Raw genomic sequence first — 15,626 nt, forward strand, 5'->3', positions numbered from 1 at the left:
GGGGTGGGGGAAAACACGCCCTTCGTCCGTCTAGAGTCTCCACCCCCTGGAGTGGAGTTTTAAGTAGGACAGGAGCTGTTCAGAGAGATCAGAGCAGAGACGCAGAAAACACAAAAGCAGACTGGTCTGCAAAGGAAATAATCAGCAGAATACAGAAGAGAAAAAGCAAAAAGGTAGGTACTATTGACTTGTTTCAAAAGGTGCATTTCCCATTTTCAACACCAATGGCATGTCATTAAGTACTATTAAATATTATTTAATAAATCCCACTGAAGCAGCATAGTAGTTAACTAACTTGAGCTATTGCCTTTCAGCTTTCGAAGAGTTTCATAATGCTGGGTAAAGCTGCCAGCTTTCAGTTGTTTCAAGAAAGCTTCAGCTGTTCCAGGGTAAAGACCGAGAGCCTCAGGCAGGGAGGAGTCTCCTGCACAAAGAACTTTAGCAAAAGAACTTAAAGCAGAGAGTTACGGGAAAATATCTTGATGATAAGAAGAGATCCAGAACGCAAGCTGTGAAAGGATAATTTATAGTCTTCCTGGGAGGAGATGACTATGCCTTTCACCCCAGGCTCCCAACCAGGATAATGGAAGGACAAAAGAGGAGGAGGGTGGGTTGTCTTCGGTTCTCCCTAAATGCTTCCTTTCAAATGTGACCAAAACCACAGGAAATATTGAGAATTATTCCCAAAATGAAGCCAGAGTTTGAAATATCCACTTTCTCCAGTGCTTTTGAAGACTACCAAATCTTAGGGGTTTGTTTGTTTGGTTTTTTTTTAATTATTTCCCCAAAAGCAGAGGTATATTTTAAAGACCAATAGTACAAGTCTGATGTTCATCTGTTCACTTTAGAAAAGGGATACAGAAGCACTTTCTTCAGAAGGCAGGAAAAGGGAGCAAGGATCTGTAGTCTTTTGCTCAAGCTAGATCAAGATAGCTGTTCATCAGCAAGAAAGCTATTAATGCTACAGATTCAGAATCACAGTATTCTGGAATAGACATACTAGTTTATGGGGAGGCACACAGGGTTGGGGGAGGAGAGCTACTTTTAATTTCTTTCTATTAATGATTTTTTGTTTGACCTTGATATGATACATCCCTTTTCTAGGTCCTATTCCACATTGATAAGATAATATTCACACTCTTACTGCTTAGAAGAGCTGCTATTAATAATAAATTAATAAGTGGAATTTAAAGTATTCCTGCTGCTGCTTAAGCAAAGAGAGATCAATTTAGGGTGTCGTATATCTTTATGTCTTAATGTACCTGAAAGTGTAGAATCAAAATGTCAGAACACCACATCTGTGCCTCTGGCTTATTGCTAGAGTATTTTTGATCAGAGAGGAAGCAAAGGGTGAGAGCAGAAGGCACAAACTGTTTAGGAGAGCCTTTCTAGAAAGCACATTGCTTGCAGGTTTCTGCTTGGAGTCTTGTAAACATGGTATTTTTCAAACTGCATGGTTTCAGTTTGATAGGTCTTATCATTTGGAACATTCCAATTGACTGGACTAAGCTGTACCTTTCCTGAACTGAAAACAAACATCTGGCAACAGCTGCTACCAGTTTTCCGTGCATAGTGGGACAGCAGCCACCAAAAGATGGACAAGCATCCCCACCATGGCAGGAGGGAGGGGAGGGGGGACATGCTACAGCATTACAAGATAAGCTAGCCTGAAGTGCAAGTGGAAGAAAGGATGTGGCATGCAATGCAAGACAACTTTAGACTGTCTATCACATTCTACAGTGGCCACATTCTACAGTGTAACTAGGTGCTGTGTAAGACCAGGATCATCTTGTATAGCAGACTGTGTGGGGTAAGCTTGATTAATAACCATAAACTTGATTAAACCAGGCAGATGCTTTCTAAATAGGGATGCCTCCTTTCATGTCAGTCTCAAAGACTGAAATTTTTGGTTGTTTTTTTTTTAATTTACAAGATGTTTCCCACTCCCTCTTCAAACCTAGCTATAGGTCCCTGCTGGTTTCAGGCAGCTAGGACTTCCTCCAAGATATTAATTAGGCCAGATTTACCACTCTGTCCTCACACACACACACACGAGATCAGATTTCACTAGTTGTTTTTGGGGCATCTTAGCAGTTACCTCAGAAATGAGGTCTCAACAGTTCTTCACGGTGCTTCCCAGACAGAAATTCCAAAAAAGCAGCTAAACTCAGATAAGTAGCTTCGCTGAATGAACCTTTCCTTAACAAGGTCTTAGCTCACAGAATCTCATTTCTTAAAGCTGTCAGTAAGAACTTCAAGCCTTCTCCATAGACAGCAACAAAGATGACCAGTGGTACTAGCAATTAACAAGTTGAAACCCTGCCACAGTGGGATTGAGAACACAAGCCTGCATAGCTCCAGCAAGGGGCTCCAGCTGCAGGGAGTGAAGATAATGTAATGCAGGGTTACAGCAGCAACCAAGTGACTCCAGGTAGCGGTTTAGATCATCCGCTTCAGCTTTGGAAACGCTGCTGATTTAGCTCAGATTCAACTGAAGCCAATGCCTATTTGGAAATCACCCTTACAGCTTTTAAAAAGGCTTCCTATATAATGCAAAATGCTTCCTAAGAGGTGAGAAGGGGCTTGAAAGTATATAAAGTATACTACAAATTCTGCATACTAATACAAATCCTTGAAAGATTCTCTTAATTACATGGATCTCATCATCAAGACATGACCTAAAGAGAAGACTTGGAGTAACTAAGGCTCTTGGAAGCTGTTTCTGTGAATCCTTTTAGTCTGACTTGCAACTTAAGTCTCCTCTTTGTGCAGTCTAATGATGAAAAATCACAGCCTAAACTATCGTGCTGTAGTTCTGCTTCAGAGACTGGAATATTTATGCCTTTTGCTTTTTCTTTGAACAAATCTTAAAAAAAAAAAACCCAAACCAACAATCCAAACACCAAACAAACAAACAAAACCCACAAACAAGCTCCCTTTTTATAGCCTTGAATCCTAATTTATGACTCCTTCGTCGGTCATACTCCAGTTTCACCAGCTATTACCCAGCTGCCTTCTCCAGCTTTATTATATAAACAGCGTTTGAGCTCCTAATTTCTGGTAGTAGTAGTTTTCCTAAATAATTAAGTTATCTTTCTACTTGCTCAGGGATTGCATAATGTAGATAATAAAAAGCTGATCGTGTGGGGGACAGTGCCTGATTTATTTCAAAGCACTGGAATTGCAGAGTAATAGAGATTGGGAATGAAATTACATCTTCTTGCCTGCTACTCTACCTCACTCCCAGCTCATGGTTTATATAGGAGGTATAATATTTTTAAAGGAAGAGAGAAAAAGGACCTCTGGTGCTGGATTTGTTCAAAGCAGGAGGGTTCCCACCTACTTCATACTTTTGTATGAAGTGATTCATCATCTCAGACAACTAGACTGACTGCTGTAGCAGTCTTGGTTAGTACAGAGGATCAAGCTAAATCTGTTCACACTGGTGACTGCTTAAGTCTTGTTCAATTGTAAAAAAGAGCTACTATTACTGCATGTAGGAGTAATTATTAATTTTAGGAAGAAAATCATGGGTTCAAGTCAGAAAACCTGTGATAAAGTTATTTGCCTTATTGTAAGAGTTCAGATTACATAATAATGACAACTCCAGTCCTTCAAAGCTATTACTCAACTGTGAAAATCAGCAATACCTTCCCAGTTTTTAATAGATGTATTGGACCTTGCTATTTAATGACACGTTTCCAAGAAGTCCCATAGGCACTAAAAGTTTCTAAACTTCTGATACCATATACTCATTTGATTCTATGTTACTGATTGAAGTTTTGTTATGAACAACAACCTCCTCCTTAGTGTAGCAGTAAATCCTCATTCAAAGTCCTCAACTTCAGCATTGTTTCTAAATATACAACAGAACTTTGCTAACTACCAAACTCATGCAGGCTTTACTGGAGTTCTTTTACATACATAACACTTGCCTGATCTTTTATAGTTACTGCAAGGTCACCAAGATAAAGAAATGGGCAATATACATCTTCTTGGGAATTTTTCCTACAGGGATTAACAGGGGAACCAGACATCCACAGCAAAGCACCTTGCCTTTATAGGCAACAGACCACCTCAGAAAGCCCTTCATTGCCTTTGCCCGTCACATCCAGCATATTTTTCTGGTACTAGGATGAGATTAGAAAATGGCATGTAGTGCAGCCCGTGAAAAAAACCATGTTGCTTAATTTCAGCATTAAGTTTTGTATGTCCTCGAGGCTGCACTGTGTTATGAGCACACCTGCTGCTGCTTAGAATTTTCTCTCTGCCCAGCAGCTGCCCTAAACCAGTCAGTGCCTATACAAGGCACTCTGGTGGAAGAAATAATTTTCCCTTCTTTGTCAGGAAGCAAACTGGGGGAGGGGAAACTAGGGCACAAGATGGTAGCACATCTTGCTGCACTCAATGGCTACAGAAATCTAAATTCACAGTTCTGTGAAGAAACTTGCCTGTTCAAGGCCAGACAGAAATAAATTTTGCTACAGTAGGAAGAAATACAGATGGGTCACAGTAACCAAATGTCCTTCCTATAGCTGTCTGTGGCCAGGTCTGAGCAGCAATTTCACCAGGTAGGAAATTAACCTCTGATGAGTGAAGAGATAAGTAGATTTTCAAAGTGAATTAGATAAATGGGGGCAGAAATCCAGATTCATCCTTAACCCCAACCACACCATACCAGCCAGCGATTTCCCACAGGAGATCATTGGAGGTTCTCTCCCAATACTACCGTAGGAGACAGACTATGTAAATCAGTCTGGAGGAAGCAGAAACTCTTGCTGTGAGACAGAAGAGGGCTTTATCTGAAGTGTAAAGTTGCTGAAGGGATCAGTGGGAATAAGAAGTCATTGTGACTGCACAGAAGTGACACATGGGAAGATGCTGCAACGAATAAAATAGAACACCAGACCAAAAGCTAGCTTGCCAGCCAATTGCCGTGCCCTCCCTTTTTAGCAAAAGCTAAATGACAATAGTGGAAACTAAAAGCTTAGCTGGGGAGAAGCTGTAGAAATCCTGAAAACCAAAGACATAGTAGTGCTATGCCCTCCTGTCATAAACCAAAGTCTTCTTGCTGATGCATCCTCCACCTAAGGGAGAAGCCCTCACTGTCACCCAGAGAAGCAGCCTGTGCAGAAAGTGCAAATCCTCTTAAACCACCATTATCCCAGACTGATCCTTCAGCAGATTTTTGAGCCCCTGCTAGAGATCTCTTAGGTAGGCCTCAATGACCTGACTCTCAATTAATATTTTCCAATCAGCATTACATTCCTTCATTAGACAAGTCAATCTCCCTGAATAACGCACATGATACTGTTGGCTTCCAGCAACCTTAGGAAAAAGGACTTAGAATTTACTTCTGCCAGTGTTATTCCCCAGAAAACAGTGTCTGAGTTTCTACCAGACCTAAAATGGTGTGCTTTAGCTTGTTGCATGGCTAAGTTTATCAAGTAAAAGAACATCTGGGTCCAGCCTGAAGTTTCCCCTGTCCAGGAACACCAGGACAGCTAGACCAGATGGCAGAGAACTGCGGAGTAGGAAGTGTGTTTTAATGTAAAAATAATTTTCTTAATTTAAAGCCTGTATTTAAACTTAAGACCTTGAACTCCACTCACACTTTAAAATGTCTTTGTTCAACATCTTATTTTTTCTTCTGTCTCTATAGATCACTTGAGGTTTGGAGGTGATGTGGAAAGCACTCAGAATGGAAGGCAAACTCCCATGTTTCCTCCTGTTGGTGGGAGCAATCGCGGCTGCTCAGTGCCAGGTAAGCAGGCTAATGCATCCAATAATGTCTTGCCATCCTCCTGAGTTTTCAGCAGCACTTCCTCACCATCGACTCCAGCTGTCTATGTCACAGGATAATCTGGTCATATTACTATAAATTAGGGGAAGGAAAAACCTTACAAAGTATACCTCTGAGCTGTGATTTCCAGTAATGTGTTGTCCTGGCTGGTTTTCATTTCAGTAAGCAAGTCATCTCCAAATCTTCTTGGCACATCTGTTCACTGTCGCCTTTCACTGTCAGTAAGAGTTCCATTGTGATCACCCTTTAATTTTCTTTCTATTGTCATCACCTTCATCATTACTCTCACAACTGTACATCAATGGTTCCCATGTCCCTGCACTTTATATCTCACACTGCACAGGCTTGAGGAAACCCTGCACAATTCTAAAATGTTTAGTCTCTCAAACAAATTCTATCCCAGCCTTCCTCTTGCTTTTTACGTTATGCTTTCTTTTATGGCCTAATAAAAAAAGCTTTCTAAATTGGTTTCTTCCTTACAACCCTATCCAAAATATTTTATTTATTTGGCTGCAGGAGACATCTCTCTCAAAGGTAATCAAGCTACAAAGGCTTATGGGGAAACTGCATGTAAACAAGCAAAAATAACTGCTTGTTTGTATTTACTTATTCGGAAATTATTTTCTTGAATCTCCTTCAAATATCAGAAAGCTGATAAGCCTTAGTGAGCATGTGCGATGCCCCAAGAGCACATAATCACTTCACGCACCATGTGAGGACAGCACATCTCAAGTTCACGTCACTCAGATGACAAGCAATCACCTGGTAACCTCTGATGACTGGATTTACAATTCTCAGTACCCATGCTGAGGTACTAAAGGCACTTTTCACTGTACTGTCTGACAAGTTGCTTAGAGCTCCCCTGATTTACAAGACCTTAAGAAGAGGACTAGCTCTTTGGAAACACTTTTTCTCTCAGTTTTCTTAAGAGAGCAGTTACTCACAGAATTAACCTTCTTTGCTTGCAGGGCTTACGCATGCGTTTCAAACGGGGAGCCAGATCTAGAGGTAAGCCAGGCAAACTACAACCGTGTTACCTGGAGCTTTATGAGTACAGGAGGGGAAAGCAGATGATGCTGAGGGAACAGAACCTAAAAGCTGTTTGTCATGGTTATCTGGATGAGATATTCAGAAGACAAAATACCAGACTGTTAATACCATCCACAGCTCAAAGACCAAAGTTTTCCTCTCCCCTCCCTCTGCTCTCCTTCAAAGAAAAAGAAGTCGGTCAATATTGCAACAGTACATCCAGCAACACAGCAGTGAGAGAGACAGGACGATTGCCTGAGAAGGAAAAAGGGCAGCCTGCTAGACAGATGCTCTTACGATTGATACTCTTCTGGAAAGAGAAGGGAGTTCTTTTGCCTAGCCAGGTCTCTTCCCTGAATCTCTAAAAGAGGATTTCTTTTCTCCAATTACAGACATTTGCACAGACAATTCATCTGGAGAAATTTACCACCACAGGGAGACCTGGCTGAGGCTTTCAGGCAGCAGAACAGAATACTGTAGGTGCAACAGTGGTCAGAGTCGCTGCCACACTGTGCCTGTTAGAGGTGAGTATGAAGAAGAAAAAGAGAAAGACATCACTGGGGATGAGAAATCGCCCATCTAATCATCCTGAAGAAGTCCACCGACAGGGAAGGAGTTACCACACAGAAAATTCAGCTTGAAATAGAATAGATAGAAATGAAAATACTAACATATACCAACTTGGGCAGGACTAAGCAGGAGTGGGCAGCTGCTTAGGGAGCTGAGGAAGGCTCCTAACAGTGTATGTTGAGGGAAAGGAGCAAAGGAAGAGTGTAAACGCTGCAGGAAAAGACTGTAAGCACATTACATTAACAGGTAGGCAGGGAAAAATATAACGGGTCAAAGGAGATTGACAGGAGAGGAAAGATGGGTATACATTACCACCTTCTTACTTCCGTGAAATCTAACAGTATTTCCTGGCTTTCACTTATTCCACAGCCTGCACTAGAAATAACTGCTACAATGGAGGCCAGTGTTCACAGGCATATTATTCCCCACAGCTCTTCATCTGCCAGTGCCTCCACGGTTTCTCTGGGAAGCAGTGTGAAATAGGCAAGTATACTGTGTCAGTTATTGTGAACAATGCTACCAGTTTTAGCTATGCAGTGCAGAAGGATGAAGAAGCTGCTGCTGTATACTAGGCTCTTTGTTAAGTTACCTCTTTTTATTCTAAAGCTAATACTACAAAGAGCTTTTAAGGACATCTGGGCTGTTCTCAGTGTCTCTTAATGAAACTGAATTTTGGAGCTGAAGACCTTCGTATGTACTTTCAGTCTGCCTGGCAAGGCATTTTCTAGACAAGACATACGGGAGTCAAGTTTAAGCAGAACCGACTGGGAAAGCTGAGCTTGGGATACTGTCCTTATAGTAACATTTTGTTCCCTTTTGTTCAGATACTGAAGTTAAGTGCTACAAAGATGCTGGAGTAACATACAGGGGTACATGGAGCATGACAGAGAGCAGAACTGAATGTTTAAATTGGAATAGCAATGGCTTGATGGACCGGGTGTACAGCGGTCAAAGACAGGATGCTGCTGAGCTGGGACTGGGCAACCACAACTACTGCAGGTGAGGGGCTGATGGCATGCCGAGCCACAGGAATCAGCCCATTCTAAGAGCTCAGAGCAAAAGAACAGCTGTTTTCAACAGTCTAATACCAAGCAGAGATGACTCTGCACAGGCGCAAATACAGCATAGCCCATGAGTAGCAATTGCGACTTCCGTAGACATATCTGAACTTCAGATCTATCTAGACTGGATGCTCATGACAGATTGAAAGATACGTACATCTCTCATGTCATAGTCTTTCCCTTGTCCCTTCTCGGTGCCTAAAACTCTCTTCGTAAACCAGTTTCCTGCAGCTCCAGATCCTGCTCAAAACTCTAGAAATACAGGAATGTAGATGAACTAAACTGCACAAAGAAGCTGTCCACTCCCGCTAGCTACATCCTCACCTCCATTTACTCCACAATTTTAAAATTAAATTAAGAATCCAGACAACTTGTGGTAGTTCAGTCCATGTCTTCACTGCAGTGCAGGATTAAGTTACCAGACTAAATGGCAGACATGGGACTAATAACAATAGCTTTATAATGATGCATAATGTCATAACTCTTTCAGAAACCCAGATGAGGATTCCAGACCTTGGTGCTATATCTATAAAGGGGGAAAGTACACCTGGGAACACTGCGGTGTGCCCTCCTGTTCAAAAGGTACATGCAGGGGGATAGGGAATGGACTTCAGAGCTTCCATGATTCACTGCATATATGAAGGTTCTCTGTGGAATTGTGCTATTTCTGTAGCCTGAAAAGCTGAGACTCACATTAAATCATGCTTAAGCTTTCAATATTTACGACACCAAGAAACTGAGATAAGTATAGCTAATATATAGATGACTTGACAGAAATCACAGTAGTTAGGAAGAACTGACAGGTTCACACCCGTCGGTTAATGTGCAGCTTTCTTATTGCAGTTGGGAACGTCAACTGCAAATCTGGAAGAGGCACAGATTACCGAGGCAGCCACAGTGTTACCAGTTCTGGAGCTACCTGTTTGAGGTGGAATTCTCGAATCCTTATCAACAAGTTATATACTGCTTGGAGAAGAGATGCTTACCAGCTGGGCCTTGGAAGTCACAATTTCTGCCGGTATGTAGCCAGTTATAAAGTTAAAAAAATCCCACAAAACTTCCTTGTGATACCCTTGAGGTAGGGCTCTAGTCTTTTACATGGGTTATTAAAGCTCAGGAAATATATTACTGCTGGGAATGAAGCTCACTAACAATAGTAATTTTATTCCACTCGACCTATCTATGCTTCTCTGACAGGAGACTACGTGCCCCAAGGGCCCTCTGTATCTCTAGAAATATCTAAGAGTACACTCAGGTCACAGTCTGCCGCCCTCAGGTCTCTCCAAACTCCCTGCAGATCTGATAATACAAATGGTTCTTCTCTTTCCTGTGCTGCAGGAATCCTGACAATGACAGCAAGCCCTGGTGCCATGTACTGAAAGGAAATCAGCTCACATGGGAGTACTGCGATGTGCCTACTTGCTGTAAGGATCCTAGCACTCCTAATTCTTCTCCTTCTTTGAGGTGTTAGTGTTCTGTATGTCATTTGCATTAAAGTCAAGCCTCTTATAGTAAAGTAAGAGCTGGGGGGGCGGGGGGGGGAGGAAGCTTTTTGGAGTAGAAACAGATTCTGTGGCTCCACTCTCACAGAAGTGCCCTTTTCTCTGCCAGAAGGGAAGACTGCAGAAATGGAGAACAGAAAAGGCAGGGTTTCCTTACTGTATTTTTCAAATCAGAGTACAAGTTTCCTAGGAAACAGGAATGAGTCAGATACTAAGCAGTTTGAGCCAGGCTGCCTCAACACGCACAGACAACAGGCTCTTAACCCAAACTCAAAGCTAGAGTGCCTGAACAAGAAGCCTGTTTCTGGGTTTGTCATCCACAGCCGCCTGTGGCTTACGGCGGCGCAGAGTCCACCAGTACAGGATTAAAGGTGGCTCCTACGCAGACATTGCAGCTCACCCATGGCAAGCTGCCATCTTTGTGAAGTATCGCCGAGCACCTGGAGAGCACTTCCTCTGTGGAGGAATTCTGATCAGCTCCTGCTGGGTTTTGTCAGCTGCTCACTGTTTTGAGGAAGGGTAAGTTGAGAATTCAGTACTGTCTGGGGGAAAAAAATCTGGAAAATTAAAGCATCCAGTATAGCCAGTTTACTGAAAGGGTAAAAGACTTGGGGAAGAAAAAGCTTTTTATCCCAGTAAGTCGTTCTGCACTGAAGATTATGGAGTTAATTGTGCTGAGAATTACAGACAGGCATTTATTGGACAAACTAGCAGCAGGGCTTTAAGGTACCACAGCAGAATATCAAATAGCTGAAGAGCAAAGATGTCAATAGAGATGCAGAGCCGTGTGAAACTTGGGAACAGCTAGGGGCTGGCAGAGGATCTTTGCCATTGGTGGTTGTAAGCAGTTAGTGCAAAACCGAAGGCAAACAGGACACTTTAAGTTAAACTGCCTGGGTAATGCACTAAATAGTGCTAAAATAAGAAAAGAGAAGCTCCAACAGTACATCTTCAAGGGAGCAGTCCACTCCAGTTAACAGGGGAAGAAAGCAAGACTCTTGTTCTTCAGCTTTAGTGCAAACCAGCTGAAGATTGTGCTGGGTAGGACTTCCCGAGCAACTCCCGAGGAAAATGAACAAAAGTTTCAAGTGAAGAACTACACTGTGCATCAGAGATTTGACTCAGAAAATTTCAACAATGATATTGGTAAGAACTTTTCTGACTTCAAGACTGGAAAGGTCACGGTTGGCTCAGATTTGCAGTTAATGAAGTGGAGATTATTTTTTTTTCCCTGTCTTCAGCTCTGTTGCAGTTGAACTCAGATACAGAAGACTGCGCTATTGAAACAGACACTGTCCGTGCTGCCTGCCTCCCAGCACCAGAACTGCAGTTGCCTGACTGGACTGAATGTGAGATCTCTGGCTATGGCAGAAATGAAGAATGTAAGTAGAAGATACTATGTTCAAAGTTTGGGTCCCCTGCCCTCAAAGAATTTAAGATTTTAGCATTGCTTAATGTGTGACTCCCTAAATTATTATACAGGCTTATATCAGCACTATAAAACATATGCGTAAGTGGGAGATAGACAAAAATAAGCTTTTCTGTAAATTATTTAATTTGTCTGGTTTCTGTCAGCTGCATGCACTAATAAAGCCTGTCTTGATACTCTCCAATAGTAGAAACACAAAAAATGGCACAATGGATGAGGTAGGAAAGACAGAAAATGTACAATCAGGTTTGCCACGTTTCTGCTGTACTGAGTACATTTAGACATTGTCACTGACAGAAACACATTTCTGTCAAGATTTGATATACTACACAGTTGCAGGTAGTTGCATTATTCTAAAAGATACACTGGCTGTGCAGTGATTAGCAAAAAAAAAAAAAAAAAGCTAAAGCAATAGCAATCTCAGATATATAAGAAAAGGCTGGCTAAATGGCTTTTAAAGTGAGCTACAACAAACAGGAATAAAACTTGCCTGGAAGTATACACAGGCTGACCTGTATTTAAAGCAAACAAAAAAACCCCAGCTCTTATTTTACTGGCACTTTCTACTAATTTCTTTTTATTCTCTAACTTGTAAACTTTGAGACAGAGACTGTGAAGCACCCATCATAACAAGACCTAATCATGACTGGAACCCATAGGGACTTTGGAGCAGACTTGGAAGATGTAAAATATAAGCATGTCATGAACTGTTTTTACAGTGCTTTTAAAGCTAGTTCTCAGCACTGCTTACAGTGAGTACAGGATAAATTCTTTGAGAGGGAAAGGATGCTGCAACTATAATTCAGAACTAGACTGAAAAACAAATGTCAGAAAAACAAACAAAAAAAGAACAAAACCTGCCTACTTTCAGCTTTGTGCAATTGCAGCTATGCGGAAGAATAAAACCAACACTGCCCACCCACCCCATCTCCCCCCCCCCAAAAATCCCTCCCATTCCAACATAACATGAGTATACATTCCTATCCAGTTAGTCAGTATTGCGTACAAGGAATCTGATTTTTGTTGACACAAGTCTAATAATAAAATGTCAGGCTCCTGTTTCATGCAGTGAGTGATTCTCATAGGCACTTCCTGTGACTTCATCTTGGTTGATTTAACTGTGCAAAGGCTACTTACCCAATCAAGAAACTCAGCAGTCTTTAATTTCGAGCCTACAAAAACCTATTTAGCATTTCAGCATGCTAAAGCAGCAATAGTCTCTCAAGTAGATTTAAGGTGTTCTCACTAGCAAAGCAGAAACCCCGAGAATTAAAAAAGACCCTTTGGCAAGGAAATATTTGTTCAGCCACCCCCACCTCCACCCAGCTATTCGGTGTACTGTCCCCTAAACTAGAGAAACTGAACTGCAATAAAAAAAAATTTAAAAATCTGTATACACATACACAGACATATATATGTATTTATATTGCTGGTTTTCTTCCAGTTTCTCCATTCTATTCAGAGCACCTGAAGGAAGGCCATGTCAGACTTTTTCCAGCCAGTCGGTGCACAACACAGCATCTAGACAACCGAACAGTTACAGACAATATGTTATGTGCAGGAGACACCAGACACCTTGATGATGCCTGCAAGGTAAACCCAATTCCCTTCCTCTCTTCTTTTTAGGTCTATCCTTGACAGTTTGGACTAATCAAAAAGCTTCAGAAAATACTTTAAAGTAGTTCTGCATTTGGCTACATAGAAGTTTTAGTAGACTTTATTTGAACAGAAAAAAAACCACTGGCTCCTCTTCCTTTTTTCTCCCCCTGTCCCTCATAGCTGAGAAAGTAGGCCACATTTAATCAAGCAAACCAGAACAACACAGACTGAAAATCCCAAATACAGGAAGTAGCACAAAAGTAAGCAGGAAATTCCACCTCAGCAGCATTTCCTAGTATTTTTCTCTTATGTAAGCACGCAAAATACTCAGCAGGAGGTTCTGTAAAAGGAAGGGGGTGCCACTTAACTGGGAAGTGGAGAAAAGAATAAAGGCCAAAAGAGGGTATGGCATGAGCAGCTCTAACGTGAAAAATAAGGAGGGCACACATTCAATTCACATCCTTTCCATTAAAACAGCTCTTTTAATAATTGTGCTTTACTATTACACATAGCAGTTTAGAACACCCTGGATCTTTATAGCTTGAATAACAGCATCCCCCTTTTTGTTCTTACCAACATTTCACCTACATTTCATAAATGAGTGCCATACAAAGGTAGATGCTTCAGTGTCAAGAATATTTAGGGTTTCCTCATGAGAGAAGTGTTGAGGGAGTCTGGAACACAAAAAGTAGCTTATATGGAAATGCTGTTACTAAGAGCTCTTGATTTGTAAGCATACTGCACAGGGCATTTCCATAGACACTAGTGCACCGCTAAAGCCAGTGGGGGTAAAAACAACACAAAACCAAACAAACAAAAAAGGACATTTTTACTAACCTGTTACTTCTCTGTAGGGTGACTCTGGAGGGCCTCTGGTCTGTATGAAGGATGATCGCATGTATCTAATTGGAATCATCAGCTGGGGAATAGGCTGTGGCCGCAAAGACATACCTGGCGTTTATACAAATGTGAATCGTTATCTTGACTGGATTCAGGACAACATGAAACGCTGAGAAAGAACAGCGAATGATCCACAGTCTTGTGTCCATGCCCTTGCACCTTCCTTCTGGGTGCTTTAAGGATGCCAACAGGGCTTTCTGTTTGTCCAGATGCTTATGACTTCCAGTACAAGAGGAAGACTAACTGCAGTGTGTGGGAAGGGAACATTCTCAAACTACTATCCTTATTATAGGTTATCAGAAGCTAACACACCTTTCCCCTCACATCCCCAAGCTTTCTTCTTGCATTAAATTACAGGAGTACAATTAGAAATAAATTTTTGCCCGAGGGAATAAACCAGGAGAGAACATAATGCATTCCATGAACAGCTATGTTGTTTTGGGAATGGGTGTGAACTGAAGGCAAAGGGGACATTTAATCTCCTGAAAACTTCACCTCCCTCCTTCTTATTTGGCTGTAAATTTGGAATACATTCCAGTCAGGCTTGAGCTCTGTCTTTTTATTTTGGTTATTTAAGCTGATTTCAGCTTGACTCCAATAGAAACAGCAAAGTTGTAGGCATGGGATGCTTATTTCCATATTAACATACTACTTCTTCAGTTTGGAACCAATTAACTGAGTCTGAACTTAAACTCTGAGCAAATCCAGGATGGTGTGCTTGTTAGGACTATCTGTCCTCCACTTGCTTCTCCTCCTGGTAGGAACTAAATATTTAAACAAATGTGGAATAGGTAAAAATCTTAACAGCTTTCTCTGCAACAGAATCAACACGTTACGTTTTTGACTATTAGATTTCAATGCATTATCATCTCATATGAAAGCTAGAGCTCTCTCTTCAGCACAGCAGGGCAGAACAACAGATAAGTGTAATGACAGCAGGTTTTGGCGCCTGATAGATTTAAATCCACAGGTAAAGATCAAGTCAAACGTCATAAGGCTGCATTTGTCCTTTAACAGACGACAGGACAGGTATAATCAAGCCACCGTGATCTAGAATCTTAATAATCAAGCATTACTTAGAGTCACATAGAAACAACACTCTAAGTGGCACTTATGCACATCCTAAGAGTTAAGCCGCTTTGACAGACTCTTTCTTGTCCAATTGTTTTATAAAGAGAAAGCACCTACGACTACCATTTTACAAAAGGAAAAAAATAACACTGAGGCTACAAAAGGAGTTTAGCTTTAGTATCAGTCAGACACTGTAGCTAGAAAACTAGTCTATTGTATTTGGGAAATTTCAAAACATTGTAACTGAAAATGTTTACTCTAATTTTAAGGAGCTCTCCCATGATCTAGTAGCACAGCCTCTAGTCAAATAGAGTAGCTTATATATAGTAAGTACAGAAGAGAGATTTGGTAAGGATGTCCATTATTTTATCAAATGGGTTTTGTAAATGGCAACTTTACAAACGGTCTGTGTCTTTCTAGCTACCAGCTTAGAAACTGACCTCCAAGAGACCTTTTCTAATGTCCTCAGAGAAAGGGTGGTGTAAGTCCAGTTAGCTTCAGCAATGAGTCCCGTATTTCAGCCAGTGGAAGGGGGAAAAAAAAAAACCCCATGATGCTTATTAAAAGAGTCACAGCTCAGGTTTTTTTGGTGTGATTTTTTGTTGATGTTAGTTGAATTTTATTAGGTATTAACCCTGAGAAAAAGACAAATTTCCATTCCC

General features: G+C 41.3%; 1 protein-coding gene and 1 long non-coding RNA gene across 2 annotated transcripts; one reads left to right on the forward strand and one right to left on the reverse strand.

Moving 5' to 3' along the window:
* The first annotated feature begins 33 nt into the window (after positions 1–33).
* On the forward strand, positions 34–15,543 carry PLAT (plasminogen activator, tissue type). The gene is made up of 14 exons (XM_014279110.3): positions 34–173; positions 5,663–5,764; positions 6,772–6,811; positions 7,225–7,356; positions 7,772–7,885; positions 8,227–8,401; positions 8,954–9,045; positions 9,307–9,481; positions 9,802–9,887; positions 10,289–10,484; positions 10,975–11,111; positions 11,207–11,347; positions 12,839–12,987; positions 13,848–15,543. Exons 2-14 carry the CDS (start codon positions 5,684–5,686, stop codon positions 14,004–14,006), a joined length of 1,677 nt encoding a protein of 558 aa, XP_014134585.1. The 5' UTR covers positions 34–173; positions 5,663–5,683; the 3' UTR covers positions 14,007–15,543.
* LOC114015554 (uncharacterized) lies at positions 13,447–13,947 on the reverse strand. Its single transcript, XR_003559560.1, has 2 exons — positions 13,831–13,947; positions 13,447–13,667 (listed from the first exon to the last, which is right to left on the reverse strand). It is a non-coding gene; the product is annotated as an uncharacterized LOC114015554 (long non-coding RNA).
* Positions 15,544–15,626: the final 83 nt, after the last annotated feature.

Source organism: Falco cherrug, chromosome 18 (genome assembly GCF_023634085.1).
Source record: "Falco cherrug isolate bFalChe1 chromosome 18, bFalChe1.pri, whole genome shotgun sequence".
NCBI lineage: Eukaryota > Metazoa > Chordata > Aves > Falconiformes > Falconidae > Falco > Falco cherrug.